The 27,783-nt window shown below is 33.3% G+C and overlaps 1 protein-coding gene across 1 annotated transcript in view; it reads right to left on the bottom strand.

The window, feature by feature from the left end:
- LOC145269490 (mediator of RNA polymerase II transcription subunit 13-like) overlaps window positions 1-27,783 on the bottom strand; it is a 292,786-nt gene that overhangs the window by 174,281 nt on the left and 90,722 nt on the right. The window contains exon 3 of the mRNA XM_080125217.1: window positions 22,526-22,634. Coding sequence (XP_079981343.1) covers window positions 22,526-22,634 — 109 coding nt within the window. The remainder of the gene's footprint in view (window positions 1-22,525; window positions 22,635-27,783) is intronic.

The raw sequence follows: 27,783 nt of genomic DNA on the forward strand, positions 1-27,783 counted from the left end.
ATTATTTCAGCACGGTATAATAAGTGCATAAGTAGCTAGAAAAGTAAAACTATTATTTACATAATAAATCTATGGTTATGACATTAGCAAAAAAGGGGAAGTACACTACCGTGTGTGCGTATGTGAAACGGCACTAACCCTATTTGGGTTTAACCAGCTTCCTCCAAAAGAGGAAGCGCCATGGGAGTATGAAATTCAGAAGCGGTCCCTAGTCACTTGTATATCCCTGTTAGGGGAGATGATGACATTAGTTTTTTTTTTTTTTTTTAATGCACAATTCCCAAATTGGTCACCCATTTTAGTAATGAGCGGGCTCAACGTTGCTTAACTTCAGTTTTCTGATGGGAACCCGTGTGTCAACAGGATTATGCCATACTGCCAGATATAGACAGGGATGACCTATTTTGAAAAGAAACCATTTTTTTTTTTTTTTTTACATAAATCCATGGGTTATAATATGGATAGAAAAGGTAAAGTACGCTGTCAGGTATTGAAAGGAATGACCTATTCAGAAAAATAAAATTAATGTGTGGCATATTCATAGAAGGTCTACTGTACACTGCAAGGTAGAGACACAAATAACCTATATACAAAAGTAAAAGCATTATATATATATATATATATATATATATATATATACGCTCCCCATGTGGGGGTACCAAATTGGTTATAGGGAAAAGCTCGCATTTAGGTAAAAATGCGCTTTCGTAAATAATTGAATTCATTCAAAACATATCGCTAAAACCAAAACAAACAACATTTAAGTAAATCGCGATATATCCAGACAGTTGACGAGATGGGCCAGAGGTAAGGTGCTTAGGCTCATTACCGTGGGGGTCCCGATTTCGAATCTCACTATGTTCAGCCACTCTGATGAGTCGTAGACGACGAAACACGTGTCAGTGGATAATTACATTTTAAAAATAATATATATACCGCTCCCCATGTGGGTGACCCAAATTGGTTAAAGGGAAAATTATTCCCAGCTCGCATTTAGGTAAAAATGCGCTTTCGTAAATAATTGAATTCATTCAAAACATATCGCTAAAACCAAAACAAACAAGATTTTTTTATATATATATATATATATATATATATATATATATATACACACACACACACACACACACACAGGGTGACCAAAAAAAAAAAAAAAAAACATAGAAAGTATATCTAGAATATATGCTGTAGAACGGAGAAAAAAAGGCCAAAGACCCTAATGTTTTGATGTGATGTTTTGAATATAATAAACTAGTTATGACCAAAGTTTCATTTCATTTGGACAAAACACTAAGAAACGGGGCCTAATTAGAGTTGGGGCCAGTTTTTTGGGGGGTCACCCTGTATATATGTATAAAAACAGTAGATTTATTTGTTTTTTTTAATTAATTTTACTTCAGTCGAATTTCTCAGAAATCAAGGGGCCCACTACCTGGGGCTAATACTTTAACTCTATACGAGATACATAGATATTCGAATATTCCATTAAAGTCCTTTATCTCTCAAACAAGGAGTTAGAAATTGAGAACATAATTTTCCTCTCTCCAATTTACCATTTTTATATGTTGTAGTATAACTTTCGTTTTGGTTTCTTGGTCTTACTGGATTCCAGGACTAGAATTTATCTAGTCTGGTGGAGTATCCAGCTTTGTGCTATTACTTGAAGTAACATCACTTGGAGAAGGTGCACCATTCCGTCAGTATTGATTAGCCAAACTGAGGAGATCTTATTTGGGCAGCGAATACTATGTGATTTCAAATATTTAGTCAGGGTTTACTTGTAGGGAAAATTATCCTCATCTCAGGTTGTTCTGACAGAGAGGCCTAAGACACTCGAGGATAGCATCTAGTAGGCATTCCTTTAACTAAAGCTCTTAAACTACTTGGTCACATGACACTAAAATTAACAGGAAATAGTAATCATACACTACAGATGGTTTAAAACGAGTAAAATCTTTGCTTGCATGGATGAATGAATAATGCATCTAGAAATATATTGGCAAGATGAAATGCAAAATGTTTATTTCAACTTGCTGTCTTAATTTCTATTATTTTTGCGCATGCACAAATACATTCATAGCATGAAGTAGTTTAATTTGAAATCTTTCTTATATATTTGTCAATAGCTCAGCTCAAACAGTAAGGAATGTGACTGGAGCACTAAATGTTTTAGTTTCGATTCTAGCTGATTGCACCTGTCATTTTTTTTTTTTTTTTTTAAACTTCTGAAATCAGTACTATATATTAGATAGAATATAATATTCAATAGAAAATTGGCTCAGTAAAAATAAATATGAAACCTACATGGATTAAAATATATTTAAGCACATTTTACAACCCGGCACTCCCCACAAATTTATAACCCCCCCACCCCCACCCCCGTGAATGATATTGGCAGAAATGGTAAAGTGGTAAAGTACACTACCAGGTAAAAAGAGAAATGACCTATTTCAGAAAGTAAAACCATTATTTACATAATAAATCAGCGGGTACGACAGTAACAAAAAATATAAAGTACACTGCCAAGTATTGACAGCATTGACCTATTTAGAAAGTTCAAACCATTATTTACATAATAAATCGATGAGTATCATACTCATAGAAAGTATGATATACACTGCCAGGTATTGACAGGAATGACCCATTTAGAAAAGTAAAAACCATTATTCACATTCGCATTATTTGGATTCATTGGACTGTTCTCATCTTGAGGGTGATTTTCACGTTTCGGTCGATGTAACCTCCGACATTTTTCAGGTGTATCTTGTTCAACTCTGGAATGTTTCTGTCAAACTCGGGAATTTGGACAGAATTTCGAGCGGAACACTTTATTTACTTCACGGGGGGGGGGGGGGGGACGTGTTCTTGTTCCGTCAGCCATAACTGGATAGAGGTCCTAAGTAATTCGCAATTGTATATTTTGGTCGGCCACACTGAGGATCGAACTTTCAACCTTCACGAGAAGGTCACTTTTTACAATTGATTTTTCCAAAATCTCTAACCACTGTGTCAAAAGGCCCTGCAGAATTCAGAAACTTCATTATTTACATAATATATTATTACATAATATAAGAATAAAGTACGTTGGCAGGTATTGACGTTAAATGACCCATTTAGAAAAAAAATAAAACTATTGTTTACATAATAAATTGATAGGTATTATAATTATAGAAATTATAAAGTACACTGCCAGGTACAGACAGGAATGACCCATTTAGAAAAAAAAATGAAACTATTATTTACATAATAAATTGATAGGTATTATAATTATAGAAATTATAAAGTACACTGCCAGGTACAGACAGAAATGACCCATTTAGAAAAAAAATGAAACTATTATTTACATAATAAATTGATAGGTATTATAATTATAGAAATTATAAAGTACACTGCCAGGTACAGACAGAAATGACCCATTTAGAAAAAAAAATGAAACTATTATTTACATAATAAATTGATAGGTATTATAATTATAGAAATTATAAAGTACACTGCCAGGTACAGACAGGAATGACCCATTTAGAAAAAATAAAACTTATTTACATAATAAATTGATAGGTATTATAATTATAGAAATTATAAAGTACACTGCCAGGTACAGACAGAAATGACCCATTTAGAAAAAAAAATGAAACTATTATTTACATAATAAATTGATAGGTATTATAATTATAGAAATTATAAAGTACACTGCCAGGTATTGACATTAAATGACCCATTTAGAAAAAATAAAAGTATTGTTTACATAATAAATTGATAGGTATTATAATTATAGAAATTATAAAGTATGCTGCCAGGTACAGACAGGAATGACCCATTTAGAAAAAATAAAACTACTGCTTACATAATAAATTGATAGGTATTATAATTATAGAAATTATAAAGTATGCTGCCAGGTACAGACAGGAATGACCCATTTAGAAAAAAATAAAACTTATTTACATAATAAATTGATAGGTATTATAATTATAGAAATTATAAAGTACACTGCCAGGTACAGAAAGGAATGACCCATTTAGAAAAAAATAAAACTTATTTACATAATAAATTGATAGGTATTATAATTATAGAAATTATAAAGTACACTGCCAGGTACAGACAGGAATGACCCATTTAGAAAAAATAAAACTTATTTACATAATAAATTGATAGGTATTATAATTATAGAAATTATAAAGTATGCTGCCAGGTACAGACAGGAATGACCCATTTAGAAAAAATAAAACTACTGCTTACATAATAAATTGATAGGTATTATAATTATAGAAATTATAAAGTACACTGCCAGGTACAGACAGGAATGACCCATTTAGAAAAAATAAAACTTATTTACATAATAAATTGATAGGTATTATAATTATAGAAATTATAAAGTATGCTGCCAGGTACAGACAGGAATGACCCATTTAGAAAAAATAAAACTACTGCTTACATAATAAATTGATAGGTATTATAATTATAGAAATTATAAAGTACACTGTCAGGTACAGACAGGAATGACCCATTTAGAAAAAATAAAACTTATTTACATAATAAATTGATAGGTATTATAATTATAGAAATTATAAAGTACACTGCCAGGTACAGACAGGAATGACCCATTTAGAAAAAATAAAACTATTATTTACATAAATTGATAGGTATTATAATTATAGAAATTATAAAGTACACTGCCAGGTACAGACAGAAATGACCCATTTAGAAAAAAAATGAAACTATTATTTACATAATAAATTGATAGGTATTATAATTATAGAAATTATAAAGTACACTGCCAGGTACAGACAGGAATGACCCATTTAGAAAAAATAAAACTATTATTTACATAATAAATTGATAGGTATTATAATTATAGAAATTATAAAGTACACTGCCAGGTACAGACAGGAATGACCCATTTAGAAAAAATAAAACTTATTTACATAATAAATTGATAGGTATTATAATTATAGAAATTATAAAGTACACTGCCAGGTACAGACAGGAATGACCCATTTAGAAAAAATAAAACTATTATTTACATAATAAATTGATAGGTATTATAATTATAGAAATTATAAAGTACACTGCCAGGTACAGACAGGAATGACCCATTTAGAAAAAATAAAACTATTATTTACATAAATTGATAGGTATTATAATTATAGAAATTATAAAGTACACTGCCAGGTACAGACAGAAATGACCCATTTAGAAAAAAAATGAAACTATTATTTACATAATAAATTGATAGGTATTATAATTATAGAAATTATAAAGTACACTGCCAGGTACAGACAGGAATGACCCATTTAGAAAAAATAAAACTATTATTTACATAATAAATTGATAGGTATTATAATTATAGAAATTATAAAGTACACTGCCAGGTACAGACAGGAATGACCCATTTAGAAAAAATAAAACTATTATTTACATAATAAATTGATAGGTATTATAATTATAGAAATTATAAAGTACACTGCCAGGTACAGACAGGAATGACCCATTTAGAAAAAATAAAACTTATTTACATAATAAATTGATAGGTATTATAATTATAGAAATTATAAAGTACACTGCCAGGTACAGACAGGAATGACCCATTTAGAAAAAATAAAACTTATTTACATAATAAATTGATAGGTATTATAATTATAGAAATTATAAAGTACACTGCCAGGTACAGACAGGAATGACCCATTTAGAAAAAATAAAACTTATTTACATAATAAATTGATAGGTATTATAATTATAGAAATTATAAAGTACACTGCCAGGTACAGACAGGAATGACCCATTTAGAAAAAATAAAACTTATTTACATAATAAATTGATAGGTATTATAATTATAGAAATTATAAAGTACACTGCCAGGTACAGACAGGAATGACCCATTTAGAAAAAATAAAACTTATTTACATAATAAATTGATAGGTATTATAATTATAGAAATTATAAAGTACACTGCCAGGTACAGACAGGAATGACCCATTTAGAAAAAATAAAACTTATTTACATAATAAATTGATAGGTATTATAATTATAGAAATTATAAAGTACACTGCCAGGTACAGACAGAAATGACCCATTTAGAAAAAATAAAACTATTATTTACATAATAAATTGATAGGTATTATAATTATAGAAATTATAAAGTACACTGCCAGGTACAGACAGGAATGAACCATTTAGAAAAAATAAAACTATTATTTACATAATAAATTGATAGGTATTATAATTATAGAAATTATAAAGTACACTGCCAGGTACAGACAGAAATGACCCATTTAGAAAAAAAATGAAACTATTATTTACATAATAAATTGATAGGTATTATAATTATAGAAATTATAAAGTACACTGCCAGGTACAGACAGGAATGACCCATTTAGAAAAAATAAAACTTATTTACATAATAAATTGATAGGTATTATAATTATAGAAATTATAAAGTACACTGCCAGGTACAGACAGAAATGACCCATTTAGAAAAAAAATGAAACTATTATTTACATAATAAATTGATAGGTATTATAATTATAGAAATTATAAAGTACACTGCCAGGTACAGACAGGAATGACCCATTTAGAAAAAATAAAACTTATTTACATAATAAATTGATAGGTATTATAATTATAGAAATTATAAAGTACACTGCCAGGTACAGACAGAAATGACCCATTTAGAAAAAATAAAACTATTATTTACATAATAAATTGATAGGTATTATAATTATAGAAATTATAAAGTACACTGCCAGGTACAGACAGGAATGACCCATTTAGAAAAAATAAAACTATTATTTACATAATAAATTGATAGGTATTATAATTATAGAAATTATAAAGTACACTGCCAGGTACAGACAGAAATGACCCATTTAGAAAAAAAATGAAACTATTATTTACATAATAAATTGATAGGTATTATAATTATAGAAATTATAAAGTACACTGCCAGGTACAGACAGGAATGACCCATTTAGAAAAAATAAAACTTATTTACATAATAAATTGATAGGTATTATAATTATAGAAATTATAAAGTACACTGCCAGGTACAGACAGAAATGACCCATTTAGAAAAAATAAAACTATTATTTACATAATAAATTGATAGGTATTATAATTATAGAAATTATAAAGTACACTGCCAGGTACAGACAGGAATGACCCATTTAGAAAAAATAAAACTATTATTTACATAATAAATTGATAGGTATTATAATTATAGAAATTATAAAGTACACTGCCAGGTACAGACAGGAATGACCCATTTAGAAAAAATAAAACTTATTTACATAATAAATTGATAGGTATTATAATTATAGAAATTATAAAGTACACTGCCAGGTACAGACAGGAATGACCCATTTAGAAAAAATAAAACTTATTTACATAATAAATTGATAGGTATTATAATTATAGAAATTATAAAGTACACTGCCAGGTACAGACAGGAATGACCCATTTAGAAAAAATAAAACTTATTTACATAATAAATTGATAGGTATTATAATTATAGAAATTATAAAGTACACTGCCAGGTACAGACAGAAATGACCCATTTAGAAAAAATAAAACTATTATTTACATAATAAATTGATAGGTATTATAATTATAGAAATTATAAAGTACACTGCCAGGTACAGACAGGAATGACCCATTTAGAAAAAATAAAACTATTATTTACATAATAAATTGATAGGTATTATAATTATAGAAATTATAAAGTACACTGCCAGGTACAGACAGAAATGACCCATTTAGAAAAAAAATGAAACTATTATTTACATAATAAATTGATAGGTATTATAATTATAGAAATTATAAAGTACACTGCCAGGTACAGACAGGAATGACCCATTTAGAAAAAATAAAACTTATTTACATAATAAATTGATAGGTATTATAATTATAGAAATTATAAAGTACACTGCCAGGTACAGACAGAAATGACCCATTTAGAAAAAAAATGAAACTATTATTTACATAATAAATTGTTAGGTATTATAATTATAGAAATTATAAAGTACACTGCCAGGTACAGACAGGAATGACCCATTTAGAAAAAATAAAACTTATTTACATAATAAATTGATAGGTATTATAATTATAGAAATTATAAAGTACACTGCCAGGTACAGACAGAAATGACCCATTTAGAAAAAATAAAACTATTATTTACATAATAAATTGATAGGTATTATAATTATAGAAATTATAAAGTACACTGCCAGGTACAGACAGGAATGACCCATTTAGAAAAAATAAAACTATTATTTACATAATAAATTGATAGGTATTATAATTATAGAAATTATAAAGTACACTGCCAGGTACAGACAGAAATGACCCATTTAGAAAAAAAATGAAACTATTATTTACATAATAAATTGATAGGTATTATAATTATAGAAATTATAAAGTACACTGCCAGGTACAGACAGGAATGACCCATTTAGAAAAAATAAAACTTATTTACATAATAAATTGATAGGTATTATAATTATAGAAATTATAAAGTACACTGCCAGGTACAGACAGAAATGACCCATTTAGAAAAAATAAAACTATTATTTACATAATAAATTGATAGGTATTATAATTATAGAAATTATAAAGTACACTGCCAGGTACAGACAGGAATGACCCATTTAGAAAAAATAAAACTATTATTTACATAATAAATTGATAGGTATTATAATTATAGAAATTATAAAGTACACTGCCAGGTACAGACAGAAATGACCCATTTAGAAAAAAAATGAAACTATTATTTACATAATAAATTGATAGGTATTATAATTATAGAAATTATAAAGTACACTGCCAGGTACAGACAGGAATGACCCATTTAGAAAAAATAAAACTATTATTTACATAATAAATTGATAGGTATTATAATTATAGAAATTATAAAGTACACTGCCAGGTACAGACAGGAATGACCCATTTAGAAAAAATAAAACTATTATTTACATAATAAATTGAGAGGTATTATAATTATAGAAATTATAAAGTATGCTGCCAGGTCTTGATATTAAATGACCCATTTAGAAAAAAAAAACAGTATATTGGAACGAATGTCAAATGCACTGTAGATGATGTAGAGAAGAGTTACTGATTTAGAAGAGTTAAAGAAGGATTTTTTTTTTTTTTACATAGGCATCATCACTTATCAAGGCCAAGGGGCCACCCGAGGATAAGGGTTAAAGAGTGTACAGTAGACAATTGGACAACATAGTAATCGTCAGTAACGGAAATTCGGTAAATTTGTTAACAAGTGGAACGGCTTATCAAGAACTTGTTTACGTTAGACTTGAAGGCGACCATATTATAGTCAGCTGGACAGTAGGAAAACGGAAGACAATTCCACAGATGAAACTTATTTACATAATAAATTGATAGGTATTATAATTATAGAAAGTACGCTGGCAGGCATTGACTATTTTAACTGGCTAAAGACCCTTAAAAGAACAGTCCATAGTGCCGCTTTATGAATTTTAGTTCTGGAAGAGATAGAGTTTAATAATATGGAGACAGACAGACTTTTGTATATTAGATTTTGTTCAAAGCAAAATCGTCTAATGATAAAATATTTAGTGATTTTAAACTATCAGTAAAATAGAAATTTATATATAGATCATCCCCCACAAGTGATTTTTAACTTTTGAGAAAATACCTGCATATTTAACAATTCTATAATTATTTATAAAAATCGGAATCGGGAAAAATATTGGAACCATCCTATCAGTAATGTATATATAAACATATATATATCCACACACGTTTGTTTACATCCAAAAATGAGGCGATTATTCACTTCTAAAGAAAACTATCTCCCGACCTCTGAGGGGGGAAGATAATTTATCATCGAAATTAACAAAAAAGCATCATATCTAACTTCATATAGAGATAAATAGGACAAAATATAAGAAAAAACTGGTACATTCTCCCAGGTGTAGAGGAGAATGACCTATTTAGAACTGGAGAATAAAGAAATTGGAGATTAAACTGACAACAAGCAAGTCTCAAGTACACTGCAAGAATGACCTATTTTAGAAATCTAAAATAAGGAATTAGATATTAAACAGACGGATATTTGAAGCTAGTTGCAAGTACATTACCAGGTATGAAAAAAAAGAATGGCCTACTTAGAAACGGAAAATAAGGATTTAGATATTAAATAGGAATTTGGGAGCATTCTGCAAGCACGTCGTTCTCTCAGCTATCGAGATTATCAGCTCATTTTGAAAAATAACTAGAGATTAAAAAGATGGATTGGATATTACAAACAAATATAAATTATCATGCTTGTGCATTTATGATCCATACAATTTTGATAGGATTTACACATTGAATCCAATTTTAACAATATCTTTTGTTCATTAAATTTTTATTTGAAAATTCAGAATAGTTAAAAGCCCACCAGCATATTAAGAATGGCTTTCTAAATAATAGCATTATTATCTCTGCACAGTCCATAAACTGCACAAGTACACTAATTACAATAGAATTGTAGAGAAGAATAATCTATTTTGAAAACCAAGAAAAGAATCTATATAACAGACAGATAAGATATTGAAAGCAAGCAGTATGTATTTAACAAGGTACACAGAAGAAGTACTCATTTTGAAAGTGAAAATTAGAGATCAAATGAACAGATAGAATATTGGAAAACACGTTGCAAATGTTTACCAGGTACAAAGAATAATGACCTATTTAAAAAATGTAAAACGAGAAATCAGTATATACAAACAGTATATTGGAACAAATGTCAAATGCACTGTAAGATGTAGAGAAGAGTTACTGATTTAGAAGAGTTGAAGGATTTTTTTTTTTACATAGGCATCATCACTTATCAAGGCCAAGAGGCCACCCGAGGATAAGGGTTAAAGAGTGTACAGTAGACAATTGGACAACATAGTAATCATCAGTAACGTAAATTTGTTAACAAGTGGAACGGCTCATCAAGAACTTGTTTACGTTAGACTCGAAGGCGACCATATTATAGTCAGCTGGAAAGTAGGAAAACGGAAGACAATTCCATAGGCGTGCAGTTCTAAGAAAGAAGCTTTGTTCATGGAATCTACGTTTAGGTTTAGGCACAGATAAAGAGTGGGGGAAATTGTTGATAGTGTTTTCTGCGAGACGGGTGTTTCTTGTGAAAGTTTGGCGAGGGGGGATCATAGATTGGAGCTCAGTTGAGCACTTGCCATGAAAATAATGATCAAGCAGAGACAAACTCGCAACATCTCTTCTGTGAGAAAGAGGTTGCAGGGAAGAGGAAAGGACATCTCCTACGATGCTATTTGTTTTACTGTTGCAATAGTGTTCATTATGGTCGGCTAGAGCCAGGTCCTATGGGCTGCATTACATCCTGAATCATGGCGACCCAGATACAATGGTCCTAAATAATTTCATCGTCAAAGGCCAACCACCTGTGGACCTCATAGTTCAGTCAAGTCTTCTTAATGATCATTGTCCAGCTTCTCGGCTATCCACTAACACGTCTGCATCCCACAGGCAGAAGGATAGGAAAGATTATATGTAAATAAGAATTTGCATAATAAATAGATGGGCAATATATTAGAAAGCAGTTGCAAGTACATGCTTTCTAGGATAGAGGAACATGACCTATTGAGAAAGGTAAAATAATGAGAACGCGGTGCAATGGGGAAAAGGTGGCTGGTTAATTTTAATGCATCTAAGACCAAACTTTCAAATTTTTATCAATCGCTCAGACCTCGATCACGCCCAATTGAAATGAATGGTTTTCGTCTTGAGGAAGCTCCATGTCTTGACAAGTTTTTGGGATTGACCTTCACTCCTGATCTAAAATGGAATATATACATCAAATCTTCTGCCAAGATGGCTGGACAAAATGGTTGGATCACTCTACTGCTCTAGCAGATATCTCACTACCGATGCAATCTTTTATCTGTATGAGAGCCAGGTACGCCCTGAAATGGAGTACTGTTGCTACATCTGGGCAGGAGCCTTGATAGAGTTCAAAACTGGCTTTGAAACCTGCAACCTCTTTCCCACAGATGAGACGTTGCGAACCTGTCTCTGCTCTATCGTTATTTTCATGGCAAATGCTTAGCTGAACTCAAATCTATGATTCCATCCCCCCTGCCAAACTTGCACAAAAAAAATCACTTAACTAGCTACAACCACTATATACGATTTCCCCCACTCTCTAACTGTGCTTAAATCTAAACGCAGATTCCATAAATAAAGCTTATTTCCTAGAACTACCCGTGTGTGGAACACTGTTCCGCTGGTCTACTTCCTGGTTGAACACAACACAGTAGCCTTCAAATCCAATGTAAACAAGTTCTTATTGAGCAGTCCCCATAAATAAACAAATTTTATTCAATTTACACCATTAGTATACTACCACCTTACGTTCATTGACCCTTATCCTCAAGTGGCTGTTGGGCCTTGGTGAGTGGTGATTACCAAGTAAAAAAAGGAACAAGAGATTAAGTGGCTGGATAGTATATTGCAAGCAAGTTGCAAATACATGACCATTTATAGGGAAGAATGATTTATTTTGAATATAGAAAGATTTATATAAAAGATGAATCAAGTTTCATGTATACTGCAACATGTATGGCATTCACTCGAGGTGGGTTGAACCGGATTCCTCTGAAGGAGAAAATGTCAAGGGAATATTAAATTCACCAACGGTCCCCAGTCGCCTGTAATGTTTGGTGCATTTTTGGCCAGGAAGCCAGTGTTTTCAGACAGCCTGATCTGGTAGCACCAGATGCCCTAACAGGTATTATTACTCTGAACCCAAGCGGACCTGGGAGAAACGGTAACTAAGGGACCACTCAACATTCTCCACAGACCCCAAATGAAGTCTCACCATTAGATGTCTTTTATAGTCATGCCTAGGACGAGACCACATTTGGAGAAGAATATATGTGTCAATGATATGCAAGTGCAGGGTAAACTTCTAAACTAATAAACATGCTTTATCGGATATGTAATCAAGGCAACATGTTGAGTAACATGAGCACATTATTTTAGTTGGTAAATTCTATTATTTAAAAAAAATTTTTTTTTTTTTTTTTGGTGGTGTTGGTTGGTTGGTTTTGTTTTACGGCATATCAACCCATTTCGGGTTATTTAATGCCGAATCCAAAGATTTTGAAGGAAAATTTTTTTAATAGAATATATTTGTTGTTTTCACGTCAGTTTTTATTTAACTCATAGTTGGGACCCTAACAGGTACTACCACTCCGGGTCAGAGTGGACCTGGGAGCAATGGTAATTAAAGGGTGGCTCCACACTCCCCAAAGCCCACAAGCTGGGGCCTCACCACTGGATATAGTTTAAGGTCATATCCAGGACCTTTGGTGGTGTTAATAGCATAGAGGGCTGAACCTAACCTCTAAACTAAACTTCCCAAAAAAAAAAAAAAAGACCCATTCTATACATATCGCTTATATCCATCCTGGAACAAATATACTGCTTTTTTTTGTATCAATTTTCTTCTGTTTTTGCTGAGGATGGGGCATTCTACCAGATGGCAGACATTCACCCACAAGTTCAGTCACTCTAACCAAGAGATCTCTTAAAGATTGTATCTGTTTTGCTGAGTGCAATTGTTTGTGTTTCTTTCGTGCTTGGTTCACTGGGTATATTCGTCAGGTCGTTTTTGAAATCCCTTTTCATGAGTCCAGTTGCTCCTATAATCACGGAAATGATGGAGATCTTTTGTAAAATTTCAGTTTCTTTTAATGTGTCACACATTTTATGTGTCACATAAAACCTTGGTATTTCTTCATCTTCTTCCAATCAGCTCTGTTAGGACCAGCATCATTAGAAGCACTTAATGAACTAAGTTGTGTGTGTGTGTGTGTGTGCGCCTAAGTAGTGGCCTAAAGAACATGAGATAAACATAGAAAAGATCAACAACACACACACAAGTCAGAGAGTAGCAACCTTGGTTGAAGTGAGTGTCTCTAATGATGGAGGTCTGAACAGAGCTGAAAGGGAAAAACAGACCAAATATCAAGATCTCATGTATGATATGAAAAGAAACTGGAATCTTAGGGAGATAACAATCATACCAGTTATTATAGGTGCCACAGGGCTTATAAAGAAGAACCTAACTAATATTCCTGGTGAACCACATGCAAAAGAGATCCAGACAATTGCACTTAAGGGAACAACGAGGATACTAAAAAGAGCTCACGGTCGGTTTTAATAAAAAGCAGGGCAATGTTGGCAGCTGGTTTGGCTGCCCCCCCTACCCAGCATTACAATCTTCAAAGGAAGAAAATTAAAAAAAAAGTAGGATTTATGTGTTAAAAGCACACTTCGATATAGGCACGGATTAACTGTTAGCCCTTTATCTCACCAAGAAATAACACAAGAATTACACTATTCTTGGTAATGCGTTGAGCCTTCTCTCGGCCTGCCAAACAAGCAGGACATCTGATGAAGATTCTTGATACGTACATATTGGTTTTGGGAGACGTCAGTTTATTAATTATTTGCCTTCACATTTTCGTAGATTTTTATTTTTAGTCAACTTGGCTTTCGGGACAAGATCAAAGTGTAGTATCTGTTCTTCAGATGCTGCACTTCAATTTCTTGTTCTCTGTCAGTGGAGGAGAAATTCTTCACGACGGAGACAATTTTTTTTTATTTTTGTTCCTTTTCTCCACGTTAAAAAAATGACCCTGGTGTCTAACTCTGTCCCTTGGGGAGGCATAATAAATAGGAACTATTTAATGTTTGTTGTTAAATTGCTGAAATGCTACTGATTTTGGGCCATTTTGATTTAGTGGTTGTTACCCTTCTTTCTTATTTATATATAACAAAAAGTTTAATTGGTTTAACCAATAATTAATAAATTGTTTTGTTCCTTTTATTAATTAATATTTGCCTCTGCATTTTTCTTTGCATTTTTAGTTAAATACTAACAGGCCGCCTAGCACTGCCCTGTCATAAAATATGCTTAAATATGATATTTTAATTAATGCACATTTCTTATTTATTATCTATAAATATAAAAGCGAAAATGTATGTATACGTGTTCGCTTTTTCTGTATGTCTACAAAAGGCTTTTTTCAGAGAAGCGGTCGGTCGCTTCACAACTTTTTATATCACATATAAATCGTAATATCTCACAGTTAACAACGAAGCTCACCTGTCTATTTAATTTGCTCGATTTCGGGAAGATAAATATTCAACATTTGTTGCTCGCCGCATGTGGGTTAGTCTTTTTCCGATAACATCTTGGGAAAATAAAAATCCCGCAGTCAAACTTGACCTCATTAACTCATTAAAACAGGCATCTGCTAAATCCAAGTAATTAAATAAATTCAAACGTGCTTCCGTTAGCGTCTGGCGGTGGGGCAATGGTTAACGTCGCACGTTTTTTTTTTTTTTTTTTTTTTTTTTTTCACACTTTAATTTACAACTTTGGCTCAAGGGTTCGGGTTCGATCCTCATACTGACTTTTTATTTTTAAACCCCCCTACGCCCAGAGTTTCCACACACACCTCCAAACATCCGTGCAACGCCGGGTACCCCTCGCTAGTATTATATGAAACCCATTATATAGTAATGATTAAAAAGAAAAAAAAAAGGCTCATGTGACACCACCGAGAATCAAAACCAAAACGTTTAGATTATGATTTACTTTTTTCCTTTGGCGTTAATGACTGACCTATGAAGACACATTTGCTGTAAGCCTAAGAATTAAAACATTAACCAATAGCTATTACATTACGAATGCATATTTGTAATGCTGTTGCTCCACCTGTAGAAACTTCACTTTACAGGATCAAAGATGTAATATCAATGATTTTATCACTGTCCACTTTAAAAAGACACCTTAGAGATCAGGAGAAAATCTGTGCAAAATCCATGCAGAAATTTTTACAATCAAACTCTTAAGTGAAGAATACTAAGTGTAAATTTGGTATCTCTTCTTTTTTTTTCAGGATTTATCCTGAAGTGTTTGGACTGATTTGATCCAGAGAATTTACTGCATCCCGAACAAATGCTGACTAGACGTGATGGTCCATCACGAAAGCAGATATACGAGCATCAGCCAATCTCGATTCGAGCAGCCAACTCTATAAAGATGAAGACTCAGGATCAACTTGGCATCCTGTTTCATCATCCTGAGCCATATTTTCAGTTAGCCTCCTTATTGTTAGTCGCATGTAAGCGACTCTATAAGTCGGTCGGTCGGTCCGTAACACTTTTGTGCTTGACCTTTTTGGTTAAGATCAAAGGTCTGTTGTTAATAGATGCTGTTCTTAGCTTTTTCAGCTTTTCATGGCCTTTGGGCCGGGGAAACTTTTGACTTTGTTTAGTTCTGGAGTGACAAGGATGACCAACGACCCCCAAAATTCCCCCCTTTTGAGTTGGCCATGTGCCTAAGTTTTTTGTTCAACGTTAATTTTGAATGTATTTTTTAACATGAATAAAAGATTTAATATCTCAAAGTGTAGTATCTGTTCCGGCAGATACTGCACTTAAGATAATTTGTACCAGTCAATGGAGGGGAAACCCTCTATACTGGGACAATTATTATTTTTGGTAACAAGAGTGCCCCCTTTTTGCCTACTTTTAGGGGAGCTGGTTTTTACCTCACATTAAAAACGGCCTTGTGCCTAATTTGCTCAGTGGGGGAGCAAATAAATACCATCTGCTCCGGCAGATACTGCAAGCTATGACTAGCTATGACTAGCAAAGACCAGATGTGGGGGCAACCCCACATGCCTGACCTTTAACCAGCTCCCATTTCCCACCTCTCGGGAGCTGGTCCCCTTTTTCCCTTCCCCCTCCCTTCACTCCTCACGTTAAAAATTGGCCTTGTGCCTAATTTGCTCGGTGGGGGAGCAAATAAATACCATCTGTTCCGGCAGATACTGCAAGCTATGACTAGCTATGACTAGCAAAGACCAGATGTGGGGGCAACCCCACATGCCTGACCTTTAACCAGCTCCCATTTCCCACCTCTCGGGAGCTGGTCCCCTTTTTCCCTTCCCCCTCCCTTCACTCCTCACATTAAAAATCGGCCTTGTGCCTAATTTGCTCGGTGGGGGAGCAAATAAATACCATCTGTTCCGGCAGATACTGCAAGCAAGGTCTGTGGGGCCAGCCCCACATATAAGACCTTGGTTAATGTAGAGGCAACCCTTCATACCAATTCTCACTATCCAGCTCCCCTACTCCCCGGGGAGTTGGTTCCCATTTCCCCTTCACTCCATACATTAAAAATCGGCCTTGTGCCTAATTTGCTTGGTGGGGGAGCAAATAAATAAACCCCCCCCATTTCTTGGTCAAGATCTAAGTGTAGTATCTGTTCTTACTACATGCTGTACTTATTGTGATATAAAGTGGGGGATTACTTTTAATTTAATTTAAAATGATCACCCACTTTACAACCAGTCAGTCTCAAAGCCATTAAAGTCATTCTCCAGATCATTCAAGTTGTTTTTAAATGATTCCAATTATTTTTTAAGCATTCAAGTCATTCTTAAGGTCATCCAATTCATCTTTTTAAGTTCATTAAAGTCATTATAAGTCATTTACTTTTTATTCATTTAAGTCATTTCAGCCCATTTTTCGGTCATTTTAGTTTATCTTTAAGAATTTCATGTCAATCCTACATTCACGCATTCATTCATTACACGAAAGCACGCGACTAATGGCTATCAGCCTTGTTTTTTTTTTCCAACCTTGAGGAGAGGTTAATTTGATGACTTTGTAAATGAGATCATCTGGATGACAAAAAAAAGAGCATTACCAAACTACCAAATAAGTTTATATTTCTGGGAAATTATATATATATATATATATATATATATATATATATATATATTAGTGTTGGGATGATTAATCGGAATCAGAAATTGCAACTTTTTTTGAATCTGAAATATTCATACCTATTTTTCAGATGCCAAAAAACGATTCTTTCAATTGTATTTTTAAAAAATTTCTTTCTTTTTTTTTTTATTTGATTTTGTTTTAAATAAAATCTTTCACTGCTGGTAGTAATAATAAAAATAAATATTTATTAATTTAAAACTAATAGTAAAACTAAAATCAATAGATCACTACTCCCACAAGTGTATTTTTACGCACGAGAAAATATCTGCACATTTAACACGTGTTTTTATGGTCATCTGGAAAAAATAACTATAGTTAAATATTTAATGATTAATAAAGAATCGGAATCAGGAATTGTATCGGAACATCCCCATTACTAATGTGCGTGTGTGTGTGTGTATTTGTATATACATTCATATAGCAGAAAATTTCAGTGCAAGTGGAAACATTATGTTTAGAAAGGAATTTTACGGAGAGAAGTATTTCTCTCAGAAAACGTCACTCCCAGAAAAACAAACACACAGACATATCGAATCAATAAAGATGAGACTACAAAGCTTGGTCCACCATTATAATTTGTTTCAGGTTGTGTCTATTCGTTACATCTCTGCACTGTATTGCCTTTTATAAACTTAAAATTTCTTTTCCAATACATACTAAACAATGCTTCAAGCAAACTACATAGATCTTTTATAGATTACTCCTTAGTAAACAGGTTGCAGAGTATTTTGGGAGGGGGAGTATCTTTCTACATGGGGTTGCAATCGGCAAATTCATGGCCTCGCTGAAAAGGCAAGCCAATGGTTTAGGGAGAATTAATAAACCATTTGGAGAACCGCTTCTCCTGCATTTTCAACGTAAAAAGTTTCAATAAGAAAACTAAACAACATGTGAAATACGTAAATGACCAATCATTTGACCAGTTGCTCACTTTAAGGAAATACCTGTACCTGCATTCACTGAACTGCCAGAGATTTATAATGCCTCACTCAATTCGCCTATTTACATACAAAGATGATCAAACTGATATTTTTAACGTTTCTGAATTTTTTAGATGAGGATTGGTTATTTGTATTATCTGTAGGAACCGTGGTGCAGTGGTTAGAGTACTGGGAAAAATCAATTGTAAAAGTGATATTCTCCTGAAGGTTGAAGGTTCAATCCTCAGTGTGGGCAACCGAAAGAATACATTTGCAAATTACTTAGGAGGACCTCTATCCGATCATGGCTGACGGAACAAGAGCACGCTACCCCAATGAAGTAAATAAAGTGTTCCACTTGAAATTCCGCCCCCCCCCCCCCAGTTCGACAGAAACATTCCCGAATTCGACAAGATACACCTGAAGAAGGTCGGAGGTTATATCGACCGAAACGTTGTGAAAATCACACTCAAGATTAGAAAAATAATACAAATCTATATATCTATAAAAGTGAACGTGTCTGTGTGTACATTTCCCTACGCAATAACTGTCAACTTTAAGTCTACAGACTCGAAATTTGATATACAGGGTACTGAGATTTGGGAAAATCTCTGTGATCGGGTTTCGGCCAGAAATTTGGCTGTTAAGGGGTCAAACTTCAATGATATGACCTTTGAGAACTCTACCAAACTCAGACAATTTTGGGTCTAAACACTTGAAATTTTAGATATAGGTTCCTTGGACATGGATCTTAATAACTTGATTTGAGCCCAAAACAATAAATGTTACGGGGTCATAATAGGGGTCAAAGTTAAAAAAAATTTACCGCTTTTTTTTTTTTTTTTTTTCAACATACACCTCCAAACACCCGGGCAACACCAGGCTAAAATGCTAGTAACTGATACAGATTGCAATAAACTTTCTGTCTATAGTCAGCCCAAATCAAATGATCTTGTCAGAGATTTGTATTTGCTAAATGTGTCTGCTGAATTGTTGGCAGATACAAGGTAAAAAAACTGTTGAAACCTGGATCAGTTGTCATCTCTTATTATAAGAGATTCGGAATGGCAGAAATATCTCCATACAGGTGGTCAACTTGTTTATGTTACAGGAACCTTCAACCTCCAGAAGAGTGTCACAACTGAATGTTACATAGTACTTTATTCCACAGGTCTTGAACAATCATTAATGTGGATGATACAAAAAATACACTTGAAAAATATTGAAGATTACTACCTGGTCATGGCTGACAGAACGAGAGCACGCTACCCCGAGGATTAAATAAAGTCTTTCGTTTGAAATTCTATGCAGATTTCTGAGTTTGACAAGATGCATCTGAAGAAGTTTGGAGGTTAAATCCTCCGAAACATTATGTAAAAAACATTCAAGATGAGAACAATAGTCCGAATAATTCATATTGGATGCGAATCTCACAACATTTTGGTTGGTGCAACCTCCAACCTTCTTCAGACTGTCAAACTTGCGGAATCTTTATGAAATTTTAACTCAAGATTTTATTTAATTTATAAAAGACTAGCCTGGGTGCCCGGCATTGCCCGGGTGTTTCGAGGTGTGTGCTGAGAAAAAAAAAAAAAAATTAGGCAGGCAAGCTCACACCCGTACCGCAGAGGAAAAGAATGTGGAGAAAAAAAAAAAAAAAAAAAAATGTGACATCTTTGCCGTTGTGTCCATCGCCAGACCGGAATTGGCGAATGTTTAAATTAAGGCTGTTTACAAAACAGAGGGAATGACTTTCGAAAACATTGGCAAAGAAAAGCCACCCCCTCCTTGTAAAAAAGTGCCCAGTTTAAGATGAAAGAATTAATGTTTTCAGCCAATTTTTGCAGGTTTGTCGTCTGAAGGGTCGAGCTTCAAAACGATACCAATATCGTGAAAATCTGTTGCCTCTGTCAAAAGTTTTAGGCAGACATACATACATACATTTAAACAGACAGGTGAGATTTATATTATAGACTAGCAGAGGTACCCAGCATTGCCCGGGTGTTTCGAGGTGTGTGTGCTCTTAAATCAAAAAGAAACATGGGATGGGGGGGAGGGGAAAGTTTTGGTAAGTAGGTAGGATCGAACCCAGAGGTGAAGTTGGAAAATAAAATGAAAAAAAAAAACATGACACATTAACCGCTTGGCCAGCAAGAATGAGATACTGAAAGACATTTGAATTTATTTAAATAAGAAGAGAAGTGACAGGTGCCCGCACTTAATGACGTCAAGTGGAAATCATAAAGTTAACATTTTGTGCGATCGTTACGACAACGTAAGCAATAGCTATTCAGCAGTTAACATTTTCTGTGGGACATTTTTTAATTAGGTAAATGGCCCGGTTTGTTTGGTTTTACCTAACTTTGGGGAAAACCAGCTCCCGCGTTCATTAAGGGAGTGTCTCGTCTCAAAATGAAAGCAACCGTCTGATATGACGATGATAAGCCGACATTGACCAAACGTTACATCGCTTTCTGGAGACTACTAGCCGTGGGCTACAGATTCGAATCGAGTTTCGCTTTTTTTGTACCGAAAAATGAAAGCAACACGTAGCGATCCGAAAGTGTTGAATATTTAATGTTTCAAAGTCGGGCAAATTAAATAGATAGGCGACCCTCGTTAACTCGTAGATATTATCATTTAGACAGCATATAAAAAGTTTTAAAAATGACGGCCTCGAAGAACCCGCCGGAAAAAAGCCTTTTGCAGACATACACAAAAAGCGAACATACATACATACATTTTTGCTTTTATATATATAGATTATTCTTGTCTCATCAGCCATGGCTGGGGAAAAGTTTTAAGTTAGCATCACCTGAACGATCAACCTTCAGAAAACTCACTTTGTATTGATTTTTTTACTTAATACTTTCATCCGTTGCCCAACGTGACTATGTGGACATCTATCTGGTTGGATAGTTGAGGAATGAGAACAATATACCCTTATAAAGTAAATAAAAGGTGTTGTTCAAAATTCCATATAGATTACAGGGTTCGACACAATGCACCCAAAAATGGTCGCAGGTTACATCAGCTGAAATGTTATAAAAACCATCTAAGATAAATTGTCCAAACAATTCAAATTTAAAAGAAAAATGTTAATTTTTTTTTCTTTCTCTATTAAATACTAGACTGGGTGCCCGGCGTTGCCCGGATGTTTGGAGGTGTATGTTAAACAAAAAAAAAAAAAAAAAAAAAAAAAAGTAGTAGTAGGCGGGCTCGAACCCATACTGCGAAGGGGGGAAAAGAATGTAGAGAGCAAAAAACAAATAGGGATGTCTTTGCCGTTGCATCCATCATCAAACCGGAAGTGGTTAAGGCTAGTCACTCGAAAAGAGGGGATGACTTTCGAAAATATTGGCGAAAAAAAAAAAAAAACACCCCCTCCTTGTAGAAAAGTGCCCAGTTGAGGGTGAAGGAATTACTGTTTTTAGCCAATTTTTCAATATTTGTCGGCCGAAGGGTTGAGCTTCAAAAGGATACTGATCTCATGAAAATCCGCCGCCTCTGTCGAAAGTTTTAGACAGATATACAAACATACATACATCCATACATTTAAACAGACAGGTGAGATTTATATTATAGATGAAAGAACTATTTTGTAAAGAAAGCTAAGGTATTGCCGAATGAATCAATTGGATTTTCAAACTGCTCATCACGTGGAATGCTTGCTGAGTGTTGCCTTTGTAATCCATAACTGACAGCAGACTCTTTTTCCTCCCCTTCTTCTAAAGAGAGAAATTACTTACCTTTCAATAAGGTTATGTAGAGCCTTAAAGAGGAGAGTCCGACATTCATAGGATAATCCATTGTCCTTGTCCTTGTCTTTGTCTTTATCCCAACAGCCTTTGTCAATTTCTGTCAACGAAAACAAAAGAAAATTGAATTAGTGTGGGACAATTAATTGGAAAAATCTAAACTTTTTAAGGTATCGGAATCAGTATTAAAAAAATTGTAGCCTAATTTCTCGATTCCAAAAACGATTCTTGTAATATTTTTTAAACTTAATTTTCTACTGCCAGTCCTAAATATTTGTTTAAACACCCAGTAAAAATAAACCTTGAGATCATAACACCAGAAAATGATGTAAATTTATTTTATTTGCATAAACAAAAACGAAAATTGAAACTTTTATAAATTAGGTAGCCTTAAAAAGAACGCACTTGATTAAAAAAAAATATATATATAAAAAATAAAACATTTTTGTCAACAAAAAATACTGTCAGACATTAATAATTAAATTTTAAGTAAAATATAAAATTGTTTTTAATTTTTTGAATTTATTAATCCATATATATATATATATATATATATATATATATAAAAAATAAACTCATTTTTTCCCCTATGATTTTGACCTTAATAGGATTAAAAATGAAGACATTTCATGCAAATGTAATATGCACAAACTGCAGCACAATATCCGAGGTGTGTTATAGGCATATTATCTCTCCAATTCCTCGATAATCGTAGATTCCTATATTTTTTCTGCTGAGAGTCCAATGCCACAATCGGTTAAAATCAATGGAAGTAGTAAAATCTTTTCTCTCTAATTCCTCCTTCCCCTGCCACCACTTACACCGTTTCTGGGATCGTTCACAAGGGACAGTTATGAAGGAATACCAGTTTGGGTTTTCTTTACTTCGTAGTTGCTTAAAAAAACTGGAATGGAACGTTAACGTTCTTTTTCGTTCTATGCTTTCTACTGAGTGAAACGCACCATAGACTTAACCGAATCAAAGGGTTATTTATGCCATTTTTTTTTTTTTTTCGCTTTTCGCAGTGTTTGTTTTTCCGAACACGCTCATTTTTTCCCCCTTATTTTTGCTTTTCCAATTTCTTTTTTAAAGTTTTACGTTTGTTCGCTGTTTTTTTTTGTTTTTGTTTTTTGTGTTTTGGTTTTTCTGATTTTTTTTTTTTTTTTTAAGTTTAACATCGTTTTTTTTTTAATATTCAAACAGGGTTATTACTTCGCTTATTCTTTACTTTACACCCCTCCCCCACACACACCCAGGCAACGCCGGGTACCCCCGCTAGTTTGATATAAAAATCAGATTTATTTTTATGATTGGTTTACAATTGTTTGTATTTGTTCCCTGTAGAAAGAAAGATTAGGGAATGTACATAAAAAGCCAAAAGTTTGTTTATATGCAAAATTTCCCAAAGAACACAATAGAAGTAGTCTTGAATCTATAAGCGCCACCCTAAGGGAACTATGGAGGCAGAACCTCTTTTAAGACTCCAAAAAAATCCTATTTTTATGAAATTTATATCATGAATAAAACGTATAAAATATTTCAGAAAATACAATAAAAATGGCCACAAATTTTGAAGTGACTTTCCTTCCTCTAAAGGAGCTATGTGGACAGAACCTTAAAACTCACAATATATTTTATTTTGATGAAATTTAATCAATATGTAGGCTAAACAATGGAAATGGTCCCGAGTTTCTACATATCCTCAATGTGCTGAATCTCTACTGCTCCCTTCAATATGGAGCTAGAATCACCTTAAAACTTCAAATATCTCATTTCAGCGAAATTTAAAACCATATATATATAAGATATTTAATCAGAGAGTTTTACAATATTTCAATTTCTTCCAGCTGTATTATTAGGAAGTATAATAGGGAGGGAGGCAGTAAAAAAATTTTTAAAGAAAATAATATAGTGCTATGTGCATAGCGAAAAAGAACATCCCGGACCTTCCTGCTAGTCCTTTATAAAATGATACAGAAAAGATTTAAAAAAAAAAAAAAAAGAAAAAGAAAAGAAAAAAAGAAAAAGAAAAAAAGAAAAAGAAAAAAAAGAAAAAAGAAAAAAAAAAGAAAAAAAAAAAAAAAATTAATACAAATTTGTTGAGTTTGAAAGTTGAATGAAAAAGATTTTTTTTTTTTTTAATACACTGAAGATATTAAATTATGCTAGATATATAGTAATAATAGTATTCAGTTTCATTGAGAAAATTTATTTCATTCATTAAATTGACAAAGCAAACATCATTTGGCTGCTCCCTTGCTTTTAAGAAAACAATGTAAGCAATATTATTTTTAAGCCTCTAAATTTTATAAATTATTTTTTTACCATTTGTTTTGATAAAAATGTGCTGAAAAATAGATTTTATTTACAACTAGCGGGGGTGTCCGGTGTTGCCCAGGTGTTTGGAGATGTAAAAGAAAAAAAAGAAAAAGTTTTGGTAGACAGGTAGGCTCAAACCCGAAGCCTTGAGGTAAACGCGGAAAAAAAAAAGGGGACACGTTACCGCGACGCTAAGCGGACAGAGAAGTGAGAATGGTTCAAATTAAACAGTTAAAAAAGCAGGTGCTTAAACGGATGTCAACGTCTGGTTTTCTAGGTCAAACATCACGCCATAGAGAAATGAAATCACAGCACAAATGTTGTAACATAAAAGTCGCTCAAATAAAAGATAGAGATGACCTCGTTTCATAATTCGGAGATATTACAATCTAGAAAGTATATAAAAAGTTGTAAGAATTAGCCCCCCCCCCCCAAGCCTTTGCCGGACATACCAAAAAAAAAAAAAAAAAAAAAAAAAAAAAATGCACACACAAACACAAACGCATTTTGGCTTTTATATAATAGACTAGCGAGGGGTACCCTTTGTTACCCGGGTGTTTGTAGGTGTGTGTGGTGTTAAATAAAAAAGAAACCGGGGGGGGGGGGTGTCAAAGCCGAAGCCCTGAGTAAATCAGGTTACGACGTCATCTGACGCATGCGTTGTTGACTCCCCCCGACCCGTCGAAAATTGTCGATTTCGGGGTGAAAAAGTTAACATTTTTTTCTCTTTCTCTGTGTTTGCGTCTCTCTCTCTCTCACTTCCTCTTCCTTACTCTAAAGACTGTTACTAAAAAAGAAAATGGCGTCTGGCTGTTTTTTTTGGTAAAAACTTTGATCATTAATATTTTTTGTAAGGGTATTTTTTTTTTCTACTCCACATTTTTGATTTGTTATTTTTCTTTTAACTATCGTATCTAAGTATTTTTAATGTGCTAATAACTTTGGTAACGTTGTCATAGCGTAGAAGTTCATAGTTTAGCTTGTGTGAGGGTTAAATTTTTTTTTACTGATAACATTTTTAAATTTGAAATTCAGACTGCCATTAGAGCTTGCTGACATCAAGATCACGTGACATGACTCAGCGGGTTTTAAATACAAGTTGACCCAAAATAAACGGCCCCGTGTATATTTTATGTAGAAGAGTTGGCGCCCCTATTTTTTGGGGCAGTTATAAATCGATTTAAAAATATGTAATGTTTAACATTAAAATGTCACTTTTTTGCCCCCCCCCCCTGCAGAAAATCGATCAGTTGACGCACTTCTGATGGTTCTTTTGGGCTAATTTTTCAATATTTGTCGTCCGGAGGGTGGGGCTTTAATATGATACCAAGTTTGTGCATTTTTGTTGCGTCGGTCAAAAGTTTTTAGCAGACACACAAACATACATACATTTTCGCTTTTATATATATACTAGCAGGGCTACCCGGGGTTGCTCGGGACCGTATAAACAATGAAAAAACAAAAGCAGATATTGAACATATGTTTTATTCTTAGGGGAGAGGAATCTTTCATCTCAAGTTTTAGCGTTAATGACAGGTTTTTTGGGGGCCCCCCCTCGAAGATAACTGATCAGTTGACCAACTTCTAGTAGTCCGTTTGATGTGAAATTTCGATATTTGTCATCCGGGTGATGGGGCTTCGATATGATACCAAATTTGTCAAGTTTGGTTCCGTCTTTCAAAAGTTTTAGCGTTACAAACAAACATACATACATACATACATACCGATTTTTGCCTTTTATATATATAGAAGATATATATATATATATATATATATATATATATATATATTACAGCTTTTAATTTAAGATTAATAAAAAAAAAAAAAAAAAAAAACTTAATTCTGCATTTTGATAAAAAGTTCCACATCGAAACGAACACATCAGTTTTCATTGTATCTTAACTCTCATGATCACTACTTAGATGTGACAAATCAATATTATACATACAAAAATTCTAGCGTCATCAAAACGAATTGGCTCTGATAAAACCATAACCATTCATATATTGATGTAAGCCAGGTGATGATAATGCCGACGACCGTGTCAAGTTTGAATGCAGTTCATTCCACGGAAACACTTAGAGGATGCTGGTTTCTCCCCTGATTATAAAATTCTAACTAGAAAGACATCAGGGAAACAAATGCCAATAATAATCATCTGATGCATAGACCTCAAGTTTTGACAAGCTTCTGGGCTTGACCATTACTCCTGATCTTAAATGGAACACGTACATAAAATCTGTTGCCAAGTCCGCTGGAAAAATGGTGAGATCTTTCTATCGATCCGATAGATATCTCGCTGCTGATGCAATTCTCTTTCTATATAAGAGCCAGATACGTTCAAGGATGGAATACTGTTGCCACATCTGGGCAGGAGCTGCTAGAAAGGACTTGTCCTGTCTTGATAGGGTTCAAAATAGAATTTGTAGCCTCGTAGGAGATGTCCTTTTCTCTTCCCTGCAACATCTATCTCACAGAAGAGATGTTGTGAGTTTGTCTCCGATGTATCGTTATTTTCATGGAAAGTGTTCGACTGAGCTTCAGTCTATGGTCCCCCCTCGCCTAAGTTTCACAAGAAACACCCATCTAGCTGTACACACTATCAATAATTCCCCCCACTCTTTATCTGTGCCTAAACCTAAACGTAGATTCCATGAACAAAGCTTTTTTCTTAGAACTGCACACCTGTGGAATTGTCTTCCGTTTTCCTGCTTTCCAGCTGACTACAATATGGTTGTCTTCAAGTCTAACGTAAATAAGTTCTTGATGAGCCGTTCCATATAAGTTATCAAATTTACCAAATTTTCATTACTAATGATTACTATATTGTCCAATTTCTACTGTACACTATTTAACCTTATCCTTGAGTGGCCTCTTGGCCTTGATAATGTGGTGATGCCTGTGTAAAGAAAAAATAAATAAATAAATGA

Source organism: Euprymna scolopes, chromosome 45, assembly GCF_053919585.1.
Source record: "Euprymna scolopes isolate OS-2025 chromosome 45, ASM5391958v1, whole genome shotgun sequence".
In the NCBI taxonomy this organism is placed as follows: domain Eukaryota; kingdom Metazoa; phylum Mollusca; class Cephalopoda; order Sepiida; family Sepiolidae; genus Euprymna; species Euprymna scolopes.